The following is an 18,504-nucleotide window of genomic DNA, read 5'->3' on the forward strand; positions in this document are numbered from 1 at the left end:
GTGTTACTAATCACTTGGGTCTGATAAACAGTGATATGGTCATGCGAGGATGTTATTGACCACTGCTGGGGTCCCTGTGCAAGGGCACCCACAGCCCAGCTGTATGCATGTTGTGCATGGTGCATACCATTTTTGTCGGCCAGGCTAGGGGAGGCGTTGCATTGGTGAGATCTCCTGATAAGGTGAGCCCATTCCAAGCCAATGGGCATGAACAAGGAAGCACAGAGTTTTAATGTTGGTTTTATTATTACATTTATTTAAAATACAATTATTTTTAATATCAAAACCCCTCAAATTATCAAAATTATTAGAAATTGTGTTCATAGACTCTGACCATCAATATTCAAAGTATTATGTGTCCCCTTTTATCTGTTTACTTTTTACATTTTGTATTACAACTATTGGAATGGCCTCATTTGGAATGGAATCATGAAAAAACAATTCCTTCATGAGATTAGTAAATGCTTGAGAAGTTTCATTTCTCTTTGTTCATATTATGTTAAATATTGGAATATGTTTTTCTGTCTATGTGCTAGGAAGACATAATATTCCCTGATTAAACTCTTACGGTTTAGAAAATAGTGTTTTTATGTATAGCTGGTTCTTCATGATTCCTCTGTGATGACCCTTAAAACTGATTCATGTAGGAAAATTTAAAGAACTTAGAATGGATTTTTAACTGAGGGTGTATCTATTTAAATAGATGTAGTGGATGTGTGTTTCATTTGATGTTTGCAGGATGGATGTATATGAATTCTCTTCCCAACAAGACTCATTTTTGAACATGATCAATTTCTTCTCCTATTTTTTCTCCTAATGCATGATCATCTATATTGTCACTTATCCTAGAACAGTCCTTTTCATTGATCTTGTAGTTCTGTTTCTTAAAATCAGAATGGCATGATAGTGAAGTCGGCATGCAATTAATATCATTTGAGAACTCCTTAATTTATTTTCAGGTTCATAAAAAGCAGAGTGGGTTAAGTTCTACAGGTTTACAGTCTCTATTTCAAGGTAGTCAAATATATGACCAAGTAACATAATCAATAATACAGAAGAAAATGCAATTCAGAGGCACTGAATCTCTGTGGTTGTGTTCAGGTAGGTCTAACTCACAGGGGCTTATGCCACAATCAGAATTAGAGTTTACAGTGTTCCCATTAAAATTGTTCACAACTAAACACAGGACATGTTTCTTATGTGACTATCAGTGATAATGTCTTTAGAATTTGGATTAAAATGACTAAATATTAATTAAAGCTGAACCATTTTATTTGGATTACAGGGAGAAACTAGTTTCTTCAGATGATCTATTGGAGTGGTTGAGACCTTTCTGTGGTGATGACTCCTTGCCAGTGAAGCCCCGCATTAAGGTGTTGCAGATTATGGAGCAAGCATTTCATCTCAGTGATGAGGATAGCAGGCTACTTGTGTTCTTCAGAACTCATGCTGTTCTCAAAGCCTGTTGGCCTGAGACAAAGGTATTATTATTTACTCTAACATTAAATGATAACGTATTACCATGTTTCTCTTTTAAAAACTGTATGATGTAACTTTGTCAGTTGTGTAGTATGAACCATATAGGCAGTTACAAATGCATGCTATCTGGTGATGTCTGTCAGATGGATTCTCACCAGTTCAAAATAATGAAGCATGGAGTTCAGTCAATTTGAAGGTCTTTTGCATTTCAGTTATTTGTCCTACGCTGCCCTTTCCCCAGGTAAAATCCCAACTTTCTGCTGTTGAGTCAGTCCCAGTTGCATTGTGGTTGTCCACTACAGACTAGAGAGATTCATAGAATCATAGAATATCAGGGTTGGAAGGGACCTCAGAAGGTCATCTAGTCCAACCCCCTGCTCGAAGCAGGACCAAGTCCCAGTTAAATCATGGCCACCATCAAAGCAGCAATATCCTCTTATTGCTACCCACATAGATGTTCTTGAAAACAATGCAGCATGCAGTCTGAGTTCTTGCAAGTATGATCTCTAAAATGCTTCCATTCCCATCTGGCTCATGTTTTGCCTTGAACCCTGGTGTTCTAGGCAGTGGTAGTATTTTGCACTTCTAGCCAAATATGGCTAGAGTAACTCCCAGGGACTGCACGGTGATTAGAGTTAGAGGTACTGGACTACAATCATATGAAAGCTGTGTCTTTATTTTCCTGAAACTTTACAATACCTGCTATGTGGCACCAGTCTGTTCTAGTTTTTAGCCCACGAATAAGGTTTTAGTTGGTTATCCATGTTAAAAAAACTAGACTTTAAAACAAGCTCATTTTATCAGTGACTATCCGTATTTGAAGTGTTTAGTACCAAGGCATTTCTCTTAGAGGTTCATGTTTTTAATCTGCGAGGTTTAGAGGGAAAATATCCTTAACAACAAGAAACTTCATCCTTTTTTACACCTCAGCTCTGTCTTGGGACATTCTCTTGTTTTGAAACCTGTAAGCATCATTTGCTACAAGACAGAATCATTCAGCAGCAAAGAGCTACTATTCAGCCATCTTATGACTCTGACCTTTCCATTATCACCTTCTATGAATTACTGTCAAGTCCTCAAGAAAGCAGCATAGAACATCTTCACCTGCTTGCTAGACAATTTTAATTTATTAAAAAATAATTGCTGATAATGTAAAACAAATAGCAATATCTTTAGTTCTGAACCAGTTAGCTAAAGATGGGTGGTTTTTCTTTGTTTAACTGCTTTAGGTTATCACTCAACTCCTTAAAATAGACCTATCCACTGCATTTTCTATATCTCTGGCACTTAACAATTCAACCATTCTTTAAACATGTGCTATACATGAAGATTCTTGACCCTCAGCTGTTTTTTCTTGTTCATTCTAAGTATCCCTTGGCACCATTTCTCTTCTTTTTACCTGTAATTCTAATAGCGTGCTTTCCAGCCTCAAAGACATTACAATTCTGATATGTCCAGCAAGAGGTCTTTAAAAATATATGATGAATCACATGTAAATAATCCCTGGCAGTCATGTCTGTAGAAGAAAAACACACAGGAAACTGTATTTGACAGAAGCCTTCACAGTTTTGATTTGGTGTTAGGAGATATCGTCTACTAATTCTCCTATCAACCTAATAATCCTGACTGTATATAGCTTCACAGTTTAACCAAATTGTATCCATATTTTCATGATGTTTTAGAGAGGAATCTAATACAATAACTCCTCGCTTAACGTTGTAGTTATGTTCCTGAAATATGCTACTTTAAACGAAACGATTTTAAGCGAATCGAATTTCCCCATAAGAATTAATAAAAAGAACAGGAGTACTTGTGGGACCTTAGAGAGTAACAAATTTATTAGAGCATAAGCTTTCGTGGGCTACAGCCCACTTCATCGGATGCATAGAATGGAACATATAGATAGATAGATATACACATACAGATAAGTTGGAAGTTGCCATACAAACTGTGAGAGGCTTACTATATGTTCATTCTATGCATCCGATGAAGTGGGCTGTAGCCCACGAAAGCTTATGCTCTAATCCGTTCTTTTTGCGGATACAGACTAAAATGGCTGCTACTCTGAAACCCATAAGAATTAATGTAAATAGGGGGAGTTAGGTTCCAGGGAAATTTTTTTCATCAGACAAAAAGCTATATATATATATATATATATATATATATTTAATTTTAAACAAACAATTTAATACTGTACACAGCATGATTGTGAAGCTTGGTTGAGGTGGTGAAGTCAGAGGTTGGAAGAGGGTGGGATATTTCCCAGGGAATGCCTTACTTCTAAATGATGAACTAGCAAGCAGCTGAGCTCTCAAGGGTTAACACGTTGTTAACATAGTCTCACACTCTACAAGGCAGCATGATTGGAGGGAGGGGAGACAGCATGTCAGAGAGAAACAGAGAGACACACCACGTGTGTGAGAGAGAGATGCGCATTTCCCCTTTAAGTACTCTAACCCCACTCTAAGTACACTGCCTTTTTAAGTAGATCAGCAAGTTGAGACAGCAGCTGCTGCCAGCAAGCTCCCTCCATTCTGAGCCCTGTAGTGTCCCAATCCTGCTCTATGGAGATGGGGGGCAGAAGGAGCGGGGGGCAGGAGCAGAGGGAAGGGAGACACCCTGACATTAGCCCCCTTCTTCCCCCTGCCCCCCCTTGCACAGCAAGCAGGAGGCTCCCGGGAGCAGCTCCAAGGCAGAGGGCAGGAGCAGCACACACAGTGTGGGGAGGGACAGCTGACCTGCAGGCAAATAATAGCCTGCTGGGTGGCTGCTGTACAGGGAACTTAGTGGAGCGGGGAACTGATGGGGGGCTGCCAGTTCACCCTCGTTCCAAGCCCCCACTACTAGCTCCAACAGGCTGCTCTTTCTACAAGCAGTGGACAAAGCAGAAGGCTGCCAAACAACTTTATAAGGGAGCATTGTGCAACTTTAATCAAGCATGTTCTCTAATTGATCAGCAACATAACAACAAAACAAGGTTAACTGGGATGACTTTAAGTGAGGAGTTTTACGGTATAATTCCATACTGGCTCTCAGGTAACGGGTGTCTTCAAGTAATAATAAGCTATGTTTTCTGGCTTGAATAATAATAGCTTCCCCTCTATTTCAAATGACCTTGAAGAGATTTAGAAATGTAACCAGTTGATATACATGCTGTGGCTAGATTCAGCCCGGAATTATGTGGGGAGGGGCATTCACTAGTGTAAACCATGGCACAGGGCTTTAAATAACCAAGAAGCTTCTGTGGGGCGAAGAAACCAAAACTTTCCCACTATTGGGCAGGCTGCAAGAGGGCTACACTTCAGGGGGTGGGAGTGAAGTGAGGCCGGAGTGGCTTATGAGAGCCTCTGGCAGAAATTGTAGCTGCCATCTCTTGGGGAGGAGGGGTGAGAGGCTGTGCCTTATGGGGCCTCCCTGATGCGGGAGGATACAGTTTATGCATCCCTGCATCAGCTTTAGTGAGTGTTGCCCTAAATGCTGTATGTATGATTTACTTTCACACAGTACTGAAACTGATTGATATCTGGGGTGAAGTACAGTAGCACTATAACAACACACACTTATGCTACACATCAGCCAAGGAAAGGCTGTGCAGAAAAAGTAAGTATCCATATGAGACTGTGTGAGGAATTTTAGTACCCGGGAGAGATTTTAGTTGTATGTCAGAGTTAACACTCCTGCTCCCGCAGAAAGTGGCCATTTTTCTGTCTTGAGACTCTTGCAGGTGTTGCTCCTCTCAGATGAAATAGACCACCTCTTGCAGTATATTGCCCTCTAACATCTTGGAGCAAGGAGTTGGACTAGATGACCTCCTGAGGTCTCCTCCAACCCTAATCTTCTATGATTGTGTTTGGACATTGGTTCGCTACTTCCTTCCCGTACCTCTAATTGTATGTCTTAGTAGTCTCCCATCCAAATAGCTACCTATACCAACCCTGCTGAATTTGAGAGATCCAACAGGATGGTAGCTGTATGGCTGAAGACAACACCCCATCTTTCATAAGAACTATGTAACACAAATATACAAGACCCTGGTAGGAGATGGAACTGCCTGTAGTTCCTTCCCTTTTACAAAACCGAATGTAATTTTTTTCTTGGAAGAGAGAGGAATGTGTGCCATTCTTGTTCTCATCACAGAAAGGTCAAATTCAGATAGCAGCAAGATGAAATAGATAAATATAGTATAGGTTCTTTAAAATATCATGCTTTGTAGAAGGAACTATTCTAGCTATTATTAGTACGGGGAGGGGAAGGCATAGAAAATTATCATGCAAAAATGCTGCTACAGGTCAGATACCCCTCATAGCACAAGGCAATTCATCTACCCCTTCAATGTTTTACTCTTCAGCTGCTGAGCAAACAAGGCATAATTACGAAAGAGTGTAGTAATATCTTGTAACAAACAGCCAAGGGTGTACTCGGTACCCAGTAAGTTCAAATCCTTCAGAACTAATAAGCAATGGGTTTTGTTTCTTAAAGTTATAAAAACAGTTTGTGTTCTTGACATAAGCAATAGCTGTTCTTTAGGCTTTTCCCATTCCTGATACAGAGTATGTCAAAGGACACCTCTTAGTATAATTTTTAACGAGTTTTAGTATTCATATCATTACAGTGTAGATGCGATAATGTACACATTTGGATCATCCAGCAGGCTCAAAGCTTTGGTTCTGGTGAATTTTGGGGTGCTTTACCCTGAATAACTAGTGAAATGATTCAACAGTGACAGGCTGGTATGTCTAGCAGGTATCAGTTGAAGTTCTTTTTTTTTTTTACCATTGCTAAAGAAAACAATTTAATGAACTTCCTTTTTGTGTGCATGTAACATCACTGGTTGGTGAGTAACCCAGAATATGGTACTGAGTGAGCTGTTGTATTTGAAAAAGGAAATGGAGACACCATGAGGGTAAATAAGCCTGGTGTTTAATTCCTGAGCCTTCACAAATTCAGTGAATCCACACTGATAGTGGGATATCTCTTGAGTCATCAAATTTTGCAGATTAGCAAGTTAGTGACCACATATAGTAAAAAGCAAAGATAGTTTATCACACACTGTACTGCATCCCTTTGTACGGAAAATGTCCTATTAGTTACTTGTCACAGTGTTTCATGGTAAACTAGTAAAGTACAATCTTAGAAAGATAAAAGTTCACACTACAGAGCTCAAGCAGTTACATCTTTTGCTGGAAACTGAGAAGAGAGCAGTCGGCTTGTATGTGTGGTAGGAATGCGCAGGTAAGCAAAGCATATATTAGCAATATTTCTATTGCACGGTGTTAATACTTCTCGCTTATATTTTACTCAAAGATCCCAAAGTACTTTACAGAATGACTGTCCCAACTTTACAAATGGAGAAACTGAGGCACAGAGCTAAAGTGACTTATCCAAGGTCATATAATGAACTGGTGGCAGAATCAGGAATAGAACTCAGCATTTCCGACTTCCAGACTTGTGCCCAAACTGCTAGACTATGCTGCTTTCTTACCTCCTTTTTACTATTCCTACTTTGTATTTAACAAGACTGCCCCTCTCATTTATAATGTGAACCTTTCTCAGAATAGAGTGGGCAAAATAGTGCTGAAATAGTAAAGCCCTTTGAGATGTCAGTGAAAAATTGCTATCCCATTTCACCTTGGGACTTGCAGATAGAAATGTATTTTTGAGACTTCTGTAATAGTTGACATTTAAATCATTGCAGACGTGGGGTGCCTGCTCTTTCAATAGTTACAAAATATCTTAATTTTATTTCAGTGTCACATTATTTCAAAAATTGTTTATCCTTCTTTGATAATTTTTTCATTCCTTTATAATGTCCTCTCTTTTCCCCAATCCCTGTCCAATACCTAAAGGGACACCAGATATTGCAAAGGATGGATGTGTATTCTTATTAAGTAAAGATAAGTTTAATGTTATTGCAATGTTCAATTACCAGAAAATGGGTGAAAGCCACCCTCAGTATGTCTAGTAATCCTCTTAGTCGGGCTTTGCACACATCAAAGAGGGACTTAACATTTAATTATGCTCAAGGTGCTATAAGTAGTGGTCCAACAAATCAATATGCTGCTGGGAAACAGGCCAGCTCGTGCAAAATTAAAAATGTACTTTAGGCAGACAGCTACCTATCTAACAGTCAGAAACACAGCAATTTCCAGTTCTCTAATGATTAGTTAACAAAATTAAAAATTCAGAGGTCCTCATTTTTCAAAGGCTTGAGAGTCCTTAATTCACATTCCAGTAGCATCCCACAGCTACTGACAGGAGGAGGCATGTGTTGTTTTAATCCCCTTGATAAATTTTATCTGAGCTTTTCAGGTTCTGTAATTTTCTAGTTAACTGGTGCATGAAAAATATGGGTCAAAATACTGACATTTTCTTTCAATATTTTTTGGGTAAGAGAAAATGTGTATCTTAGAATTTTCATGTTTTAAATTTTAGCTTATCCATTGAGGATAGATAACTCATTCCCTGCCATTATAAATGAGAAATAATAGAGTTTATAAGGACTTGTCAGCAAGTTAAAGAAGTATGGGCTGGATGAATGCACTATAAGGTGGTAGAAAGTTGGCTAGATTGTCGGGCTCAACGGTAGTGGTCAATGGCTCCACGTCTAGATGGCAGCCGGTATCAAGTGGAGTGCCCCAAGGGTCGGTCCTGGGGCCGGTTTTGTTCAATATCTTCATAAATGATCTGGAGGATGGTGTGGATTGCACTCTCAGCAAATTTGAGGATGATACTAAACTAGGAGGAGTGGTAGATACGGTGGCAGGTAGGGATAGGATGCAGAGGGACCTAGACAAATTGGAGGATTGGGCCAAAAGAAATCTGATGAGGTTCAACAAGGGTAAGTGCAGGGTCCTGCACTTAGGACGGAAGAATCCAATGCACCGCTACAGACTAGGGACCGAATGGCTAGGCAGCAGTTCTGCGGAAAAGGACCTAGGGGTGACAGTGGACGAGAAGCTGGATATGAGTCAACAGCGTGCCCTTGTTGCCAAGAAGGCCAGTGGCATTTTGGGATGTATAAGTAGGGGCATAGCCAGCAGATCGAGGGACGTGATCGTTCCCCTCTATTCGACATTGGTGAGGCCTCATCTGGAGTACTGTGTCCAGTTTTGGGCCCCACACTACAAGAAGGATGTGGATAAATTGGAGAGAGTCCAGCGAAGGGCAACAAAGATGATTAGGGGTCTGGAACACATGACTTATGAGGAGAGGCTGAGGGAGCTGGGATTGTTTAGTCTGCAGAAGAGAAGAATGAGGGGGGATTTGGTAGCTGCTTTCAACTACCTGAGAGGTGGTTCCAAAGAGGATGGTTCTAGACTATTCTCAGTGGTAGAAGATGACAGGACAAGGAGTAATGGTCTCAAGTTGCAGTGGGGGAGCTTTAGGTTGGATATTAGGAAAAACTTTTTCACTAGGAGGGTGGTGAAACACTGGAATGCGTTACCTAGGGAGGTGGTAGAATCTCCTTCCTTAAAAGTTTTTAAGGTCAGGCTTGATAGAGCCCTGGCTGGGATGATTTAATTGGGGATTGGTCCTGCTTTGAGCAGGGGGTTGGACTAGATGACCTCCTGAGGTCCCTTCCAACCCTGATATTCTGTGATTCTATGATTTCCAACAACATGACTAATGTATGTATTATGTCTACTTACGGAACATGTGTGAACATATCAGTCATTCAATTTGGTCACCAATGCTATATAATTTACAGTAGTAAAAAGTTAGAGCTTTACCCTGGCAAGCAGAAGCTACTGTAGGAATATAAGAGCTTTAGCAAAGGTTCTGTATGTAAACCAATATTTATTTTAAAATAAGTAGTGAGCACGTAGGATTGTTTAATCATCATTATAAGAACAACATTTGTCATTTGTGTTTGTGTGTGACTTGAATCCAAATAACATGCGTAGTTTAGAGAAGGTAATCTCATTTAGCGTTTCCTTCAGTTTTGGTATATCCTACATTGTCACGCTCCTGAGGCCATTTTTGAAAATCAGGAAGGTACCTAAATATGAATTTGGAGCCTAACTTTAGGCTCCTGTTTTTTAAAATTATAGCCTTGAAAAGCGGCATGAAGTGTGTGTGTGTGTGTGTGTGTAATAAAAAGAACTGAGGGATCTTCTAAATAGTTGCATTAATGTACACATTAATTTAATGCTTTTCGTGGAAATTCATTCTGGAAGATGTCCGTCTCCTCCACCACCCATCCAGAAAAGCTATGTAGAGGACAAAGGCAGCGCGTATTGATCTCAACACCTAATTAGAAAGAACATACTGAATTATTGTCCAGTCTCGCTTGAGTGACGGAGGTCTTTGATGTGAACACCATCAGATAGTTGTGGTCTTTGGCTGTTCCTGCCCTTGACTGAATCTGAACTGGCAAAATAGTTGTGAAGGCGTTATATCAATTGTTCCTGAGCCATCTTGTTCAGTTGCTGAGTGGTTAAGGCGCTCAACTACAGTTGTGAAAGTCCTGGGTTAAAGTCTTGCTCAATCTCACATTGAAAGGCCAGTTCACCCAGCTGCGGAGTGGCTTTATCCATCTGAACAGGGCAGTCGGAGACCATCAGACATTATTCTGGCTACATCACTCCCTTGTGTAACGTTAGCTATGAAGCTGACGTGCCTTAATGGCATCAGCCTGATGAGCCATTCACTCAGGAGAAACTTTTGACATCTTGCAACCTCTGAAACGTTACTTAATACATAAGACTTAATGACCAAATCCATTTTTAGTGAATGAATTAATTAGAAATTGCGTATCATTGCTTTGAATCAGTTGTTTATAGTGTAGGTGTCTTTACCGAAGGAAAAAAAAGTCAAATGAGAAACTTGCAGATTTTTAATGTTAAACTGTAAAAAAAAAAAAAAAAAAAAAAAAAAAAAAACCAGCCAAATAAACTCAATTTGCTGATTATGCCGTTTCTCCATGTGAAAAAGTGCAGCATGGATTGCTTCCGAGAACATCACATTCAAGTATGTGATTCATTAAACAGTTCCTATAATACGCAAATGGAAAATTTATCAGTATGCACCCAAGCAAAACATCAGATGAAATGAGTAGAAAGAGATACGGGACAGTTTGAATGCACAATATATGAAAGTTAGTTTGAAATGTGGATGTAGATATAGATAATTTACAAATGCCTTTCCCGTTCTCTTAGGGGATGGGAGTATATTAATCAGAGTGGCAGGAAAATGGGCATTTCCTGATTTCCTGAAAACATTAGGAACATAGGAATTGCTATACTGGATCAGACCATCTTATCTAGTATTCTGTGGCCAGCACCAGATACGTCAAAGGAAGATGAAAGAGCCCCACAGTAAGCAGATGTGAGATAATCTAGTCTCCACATTAGGTCACCTCCTTATCCTTTATTTCTGGAAATTGATTTAAAACCTGAAGCATGAGATTTCACATCAGTTTTAATTTTTTTTAAACAATAGCTGTTATAACTGTGGATATTCTTGTAATCCATATACATATAAATCGCTTTTGGAATCTTGCTAAATTCTTGGCTTCAACACCTGGTGACAGTAAGTTCCACAGTCTAATTTTATGTGTGAAAAAGTATTTCCTGTTTTGCATTTCCCACCTGTTAATTTCAATGAATGTGCACCCTTGCTCTTGTGTTATGGAACAGAGAGACTAGAAGCTCACTGTCTGCCTTCTCCGTAAGATTCATTACCATTTGTTACTTTATATATTTTATCATGTTGCCATTATTGTCTTTTTCCTAAAGCAAACACTTCTAATATTTTCATCTCTCTTCATATGAAAGTTTTTCTATGCCCATAATCATTCTTATCAACTATCACTGAACCCACTCTGATTCTGCAATATACCTTTTGAGATGAGGTGACTAGTATTCCAGATGGGTTGCAGTATTTATTTATATAATGACAAAATATTTTTGTATTATTCACAATCTTATTCCTTATGCAGCCTAACATCTTGTTTGCTTTTTTGACTGCACCTGCAGATGAAGTAGAGGTCTTCATTGAACTGTCCACAGTGACTCCCAGGTCACTTTCTTGAGTTGATACAATTAATTTAGAACCTTGTAAGATATGAGTTGTTTATTTTTTTCCTTCCAATATGCATTACTTTGCATTTATCAGCATGGGATTTCATCTTCTGTCATATAACCCATTCACCGAACTTAGTTTAGGTCCCTTTGAAGTTCCTCACAGTCCTCTATGATCTTTACCAGTCTTAATGACTTTGTGTTATCTGCAACTTGATACTTCACTGCTTTCCTCCCCACTAGAAAATTAATAAATATATTAAATAACACCAGACCTAGTACAGAACCCTGAACCTATTAATCGTTTGCCATTTCAATTGACCATTCATTCAATCCTAACTTTTTTGTCTTCTAGATCTTTTTTGGTCCATGACAGTACTTTGCCTTCACCGCATAATTTAGTTTCTTGAGAAGCTTCTTGTGAGGAATCTTGTGAAAGACCTTTTGAAAGTCAAAATTGTCATCTGGTTCTCCTTTATCCCTAACTTTACTGATGTGTTCAGAGAATTCTAATAGATTAATTGAACACAGTTTTCCTTTGCAGAAAGCATACTGGTTAGCCTCTATTATATCATGGTCTTCTATATTTTTGTCATTCAGTTTTTAATAATTGTTTAAGCCAGTGTGCCAGCTACACATGTATAGCTTATTAGTCATAATGTCTCTGTAATTAGTCTGTAATTTTCTCTGTGACTCTGGAGCTTTTTCTAAATGTAGGTACAATATTCACTATCCTCCAGTCCTGTGGAATTGTAGTAGGTGTTAATGAGATCACATATTTTTGTTAGCAGCTGAGCTACTTCATAATTAAGTTCCGTCAAAACTCCTATATGTATACCATCTGTGCCTATTGACTTAGCGCTTTTTAAATTATCCATTTGTTCCGCGCAGTTGATGTAATGCAGGTTTAGGTATCATTCTGGCATAACAGCAGTGTGCCTTTGTGGGCTGGTAAGTTCAAACAACATGCTGAAATCCAACCCAACTTTCATTCGAAACCCTTGCATACTCGTGATTGAAGCAGACATTTATGGAAGACAAATTTCCAAACTCTCTCAGTACACATCTCTTCAGTTCATTTAGACACCTCTATCTGCATGCATTTTAAAAAAGCAAAATCCACAAACATGACCATATGGGATCAGACCAGTAGTCCATCGAGTCCAGTATCCTAGCAGTGACAGTGACCTGTAACAGCTGCATCAGTGGAAGATGAAAGACAAAATATTGCAGGCAAATATGGTACTCTGAGAGTCTCCTCCTACTTCCCATGAAGGATTGACTTATGATTGAGGGCATGAGTATTTATATCCCTTCTGAAATCAGGGAGTAACCAGAGGTAAAAACTCTGGCAATGGAAATAAAGCCCTGGATAGAGAAGAATATGCTGTATTTAAGACAGTTCACATATGGGATACAGAAAAGAGGAAAAGGGAGGGTTGAAGTCCTCTTAATCCTGGCCCAGAAGGCTCTTTGGGCTTGCCAGATAGCCAACGACCCTACATTCGGTCTGCAGAAAACACCAAACTTCTTAAAGCAGAGACTCCTTCATTCATCTTGAGAACATCTATAGTTAAGACCCTGGGCATCAGAAGAGACGTGTAGTTCAAAATGGCTTCTCCATTAACCTCTGATTCAGTTAGATATCGAGACAGAACTCAACCAGGATATTTCATTAATTGATGTGGTCAAATTTATGTTTTTAGTGTGAGGGGAAACAGAATGCTCTGTGGGGCAGGGACTGCTTTTGTGTCTATGCACTGCTTAGCACAATGGCATCTTGACCTCTAAATGCTATTGTCATACGAATATAATAATAATCCCAAAGTTCTGGCGATATCAGCTATACTAGAGTTTCTCCAAAAGGTTTGGTTGGAGTCCATTCTAGCATATTTCTCTACTATAATAATATAATTAAATTAAATTATGCTTATCTTTTTCCTCCCCACTTCTGCAATTCATTGCCCATTATATCCCATGAATGATGAAAGAAGCTGTGCAACAGAATAAGAAATAATTTACCTGATCATTTTCTTTCTGTTAGCAGCTTTTCTCTGAATTCAACCCATCCTGGTACTCTGGTAAACGACCAGAATATATATTGGACGTTTTTTGTCAAAGGAGACTTAGATGTGTGTTGTCTCAATGTTAATTTAATACATTATATAGTTGCTATAGCTGATTGCTGGAGTGTTTCTGTAGCTGTGGAACCTCTCTTCTGGTGGCCTGAGCTGAAGGGCGGAAATTAGTCCTGGAGCCTCCAGCAACACCATTAACCACCTATAAATTCCAGCGGTGGGGGGGGGGGGGGAGGGAGGGAAGGGGAAGGGACATTAGCCCATGAGTAATGAATTTGAAAAGATGCAGCTAACAGGAAAACAAATCAGGTAAGAAATTTCTCATTCCTCTCTTCCAGATTTCCTCCTGTAAATTATGTTTCTGTTTTTGTTGCCCTTCACTAGGTTCAGATTTCCAAATTTTGAAAAATTGATTTGGCTAAAATTTAAAATATTACCATTTAGCCATATTGGTGCCTTCCTTGCTTTCCTGTTTTCCTTTTTGTTCGGCAGTGCATATTCCTTCTGAGACTATTATTGTTCCCTTAAGTAGTATCTAAGTCGCCTCTACTTACTGTCATTTGGACTTTAGGCCCTTTTTGACCAAAGTTCTCATTTTATTAAAATCTCCCTTTTAAAGTTTAGTGTCCCTTTGTCCCTTTTTGGTACCTTACTTGTCCCTTGCATGTTGAACCTAATTATACTGTTTCAGAGTAGCAGCCGTGTTAATCTGTATCCTCAAAAAGAACAGGAGCACTTGTGGCACTTAGAGACTAACAAATTTATTAGAGCATAAGCTTTCGTGGGCTACAGCCCACTTCATTGGATGCATAGAATGGAACATATAGTAAGAAGAAATATATATACATACAGATAAGTTGGAAGTTACCATGCAAACTGTGAGAGGCTAATTAGTTAAGATGAGCTATTATCAGCAGGAGAAAAAGACTTTCGTAGTGATAATCAAGATGGTCCATTTAGACAGTTGACAAGGTGTGAGGATACTTAACTTAAGGAAATAGATTCAATATGTGTAATGACCCAGCCAGTCCCAGTCTCTATTCCAGCCCAAGTTAATGGCATCTAGTTTGCATATTACCATTTTTTCTCCTGCTGATAATAGCTCATCTTAACTAATTAGCCTCTCGCAGTTTGTATGGTAATTTCCAACTTATCTGTATGTGTGTGTATATATATATTACTATATATTCCATTCTATGCATCGGATGAAGTGGGCTGTAGTCCACGAAAGCTTATGCTCTAATACATTTGTTAGTCTCTAAGGTGCCACAGGTGCTCCTGTTCTTTTTGCTAATTATACTGCGGTCATTATTACTTAGTGGCTCAGCTACTGTTACTTTCTCACCTTCCTCATAGCATTCTGGAGGCCAGATAGATGGAGATAATAAGGATAAAAGAAATCATTTTAAACAAACAAAACAAAAAGTGGAAGATACGGAGGGGGACTGTAGGAATACTGTCACAACTTGTATACAGTTCAGGAGGTAAGAGGCTTCAAGGGTCCAGCTAATGGAGTAAACCAGATCATGGGTCTCGGGAGGGAATTGGTGGCTCCTATTAACTTGAGGCAAAAGAAGGTCTTAAATCTAGGCAGACTGAGCTCCCCTTCACAGTACCCTATTTCATCCTTGCTGGAGGGAAGGAGTGATTCAGTACTGGGCTGAATTATGAATTGAGCAGTGGAGGTTTGCTAAGACAGCCAATCCTCATTCCTTGGTTATATGGTGTGAGGCCATTTATCTCTGAACTGAACCCAGTTAATGCCTCATAGATTGTGGGGGGTGGAGAGGGATGATCATCTTCCCTTTAAATTTAAAGTTAAGGAAGTTGCAGCCTGTCATATCTCTGTCCTCATTTTCCTTTGTGTCCTGATGTAATATATAAGTATGGAGCTAAGTTTGTGTAGGGGTTAATTTTTACTTTCAGTTCACATGGATTTCGTTCGATGAATTACCATTTGCTTTAAAAACAAAAAAGAGTTAATTGGTTGCCATAGCTGTGCAATGACATATGCTGTGTTATCTGAAAGAGTGCTGAGTAGCTTTTTTTATCCATGAATATAATAACTTTTAAACTTACTATATTATAACTATCTTCCTTGGGAAATTCTGTGGTGTTTATCAGCTTGATACCAAAGTGCTCTTGTTAAGAATCACAAATGCATATACAAATTGGAGGAGTGTTAAGTTGAAATATACTTTCAAATTACTAATATGATCCTGGAATAAGAATCTGCATTTGGATCAGTAGCATGAAAAACTTTAAGATTATTCACAGAAAGTGTTGTTGTTGTTTTTTTAACACAGTATAAAAATGCATAAGCATTTTACCTTACCCATGTTGTCATATTGGCACACTTGCAAGTTATCATTATGATAGAAAATTTAATTTTGACAAATATTCATTTGCACAAACACAATTTAAAAAAATATTTCTAATTTATTAGCAAAAATAGATTAGAACAAATTGGACTTTATGTAATTGCTGTGTTGATAGTCACGGGTTGAATACTGGGATCATGCACATACTAATGTTAGTATTACTCATAAGCAAATGCCTAAATAGCAAAAGTATGGACTTGAAGGGAGAAATGCCTGAAACGGCTATAAGAGCTTAAAATTAAAGGGCATCTTTTTAAATCTTGGGTGCCAAAAAGTAAGTACATATATCCATATTTAGGTACTTCAATACATGGGCTGATTTTCAAAATTTGTGGTCACCCAGAGTTTCTGCTGACTTTTGCTGGAATTGTGGCTACTTAGCACCTCTGAAAATGAAGCCTAACTCAAGGTAGTTAAGACCAAATCAGACTGTGAAGAACTTCCAAAAGATCTCACAAAACTAAGTAATTGGGCAACAAAATGGCAAATGAAATGTAATGTGGATAAATGTAAAGTAATGCACATAGGAAAAAATAACCCCAACTATATATACAATATGATGGGGGCTAATTTAGCTACAACTAATCAGGAGAAAGATCTTGGATAGTTCTCTGAAGAAGTCCATGCAGTGTGCAGTGGCAGTCAAAAAAGCAAACAGGATGTTAGGAATCATTAAAAAAGGGACAGAGAATAAGACAGAGAATATCTTATTGCCCTTATATAAATCCATGGTACGCCCACATCTTGAATACTGCGTACAGATGTGGTCCCCTCAACTCAAAAAAGATATACTGGCATTAGAAAAGGTTCAGAAAAGGGCAACTAAATGATTAGGGGTTTGGAATGGGTCCCATATGAGGAGAGATTAAAGAGGCTAAGGACTTTTTCAGCTTGGAAAAGAGGAGACTAAGGGGGGATATGATAGAGGTATATAAAATCATGAGTGGGGTGGAGAAAGTGAATAATGAAATGTTATTTACTTGTTCCCATAATATAAGAACGAGGGGCCACCAAATGAAATTAATGGACAGCAAGTTTTAAACAAATAAAAGAAAGTTCTTCTTCACTCAGCGCACAGTCAACCTGTGGAACTCCTTGCCTGAGGAGGTTGTGAAGGCAAGGACTATAACAGGGTTTAAAAGAGAACTGGATACATTCATGGGGGTTAAGTCCATTAATGGCTATTAACCAGGATGGGTACGGAATGGTGTCCCTAGCCTCTGTTTGTCAGAGGGTGGAGATGGATGGCAGGAGAGAGATCAGTTGATCATAACCTGTTAGGTTCACTCCCTCTGGGGCACCTGGCATTGGCCACTGTTGGGAGACAGGATACTGAGCTGGATGGACCTTTGGTCTGACCCAGTATAGCCATTCTTATGTTTTGGTGCCTAACTTGAAAACTTTGACCTCAGTGCCTTCTCGAATATAACATCCTACTATGAAAGTGATAAAATAAACTATTTATCTTTTAGAACAGCACTAATAGAGCAGTTTATATTCCCTATCACCCCCATTATTTTTCATTCTTCCTATACAAAAAAGGTGTTGGGGGAGAGGCTTAAATATCTGTATCTAAAACTTAGCAGTATGAGAGAAGTACTTTTTATATGGAAAAAGGTTGTGAGTCTATATAGGGTTTTCAGCTCCACTTCATGTTTTAAATAAGGATATATACTTTTATAAATAGTTTATAAAGGGTTAATAAATGATTAATAACTGTTAGATGTGAGTAACGTCCTTTTAGATGTTTACATCGCACATCAGTAGAAGGTGTTGATGGTTGTAAGCGATGGCTTAAAGCAGCCTATTTACCTGTCAATTGACACTCAGTTGATACAGGTTTTTAAAATGTTTATTAAATTATCTATTAATCATCGTAGTCTTTTTAAACTGCTTATAAATGTATCCTTAATATAAAGTCTTACATATATAAATTACTTCTGTGCCAAGATTGCAGACTGGAAACCATAGATGGGCTCTTACAGAATACAGATAGATATATTTTACATTCTGCCCACATTTAATCAGTTTTATGCATTAGACCATGCATGCACGTTTACTGAATCTATATACATTCCCCAGTAAAGGTTTGGTTGTGTGCTGCATATCAAACAGATAATGTATTAAACTATACACAAATGAGTTTAGAGAAAACAGTTCTTGGCTAACTTCACAAAGACAAGGCACCTTTTGATATGGCTTAGGCTCTCTTTAACACCTCACTATTAGGTTCTTTTTAGCTCGAATAGTGCTAGATCTTGTTTTCCTTACTCGCTGACTTTAGTGTGAGCAGTCTTTAGTCTGTGGTTTGTAAGATTATGGAAAGCTTTGCAATATCTATATACAGTTGAATAAGGGTTCTGATTTTCAGAAGTGGTGAGCACCTGTGATTAAGGAACTTCAGTAGGATCAGAGGAATTATACCAGATCAGACCTGTGGTCTGTCTAGTGCACTATCCAGTGTCTGGTACCAGATGCTTCAGAGGAAAGTGCAAGAAAATCTGCTCTTAAGGAAATTTCTTCTTATTCCCAGTAGCTAGAATC

At 38.6% G+C, this 18,504-nt stretch overlaps 1 protein-coding gene across 4 annotated transcripts in view; it reads left to right on the forward strand.

Moving 5' to 3' along the window:
* Nucleotides 1-18,504, forward strand: part of NBAS (NBAS subunit of NRZ tethering complex) — a 374,358-nt gene that overhangs the window by 302,659 nt on the left and 53,195 nt on the right. For all 4 annotated transcript variants that reach the window (XM_037894042.2, XM_043542251.1, XM_043542252.1 and 1 more), the window contains one exon: nucleotides 1,286-1,481. In XM_037894042.2, coding sequence (XP_037749970.1) covers nucleotides 1,286-1,481 — 196 coding nt within the window. The remainder of the gene's footprint in view (nucleotides 1-1,285; nucleotides 1,482-18,504) is intronic.

This window comes from Chelonia mydas, chromosome 3 (assembly GCF_015237465.2).
Source record: "Chelonia mydas isolate rCheMyd1 chromosome 3, rCheMyd1.pri.v2, whole genome shotgun sequence".
In the NCBI taxonomy this organism is placed as follows: domain Eukaryota; kingdom Metazoa; phylum Chordata; order Testudines; family Cheloniidae; genus Chelonia; species Chelonia mydas.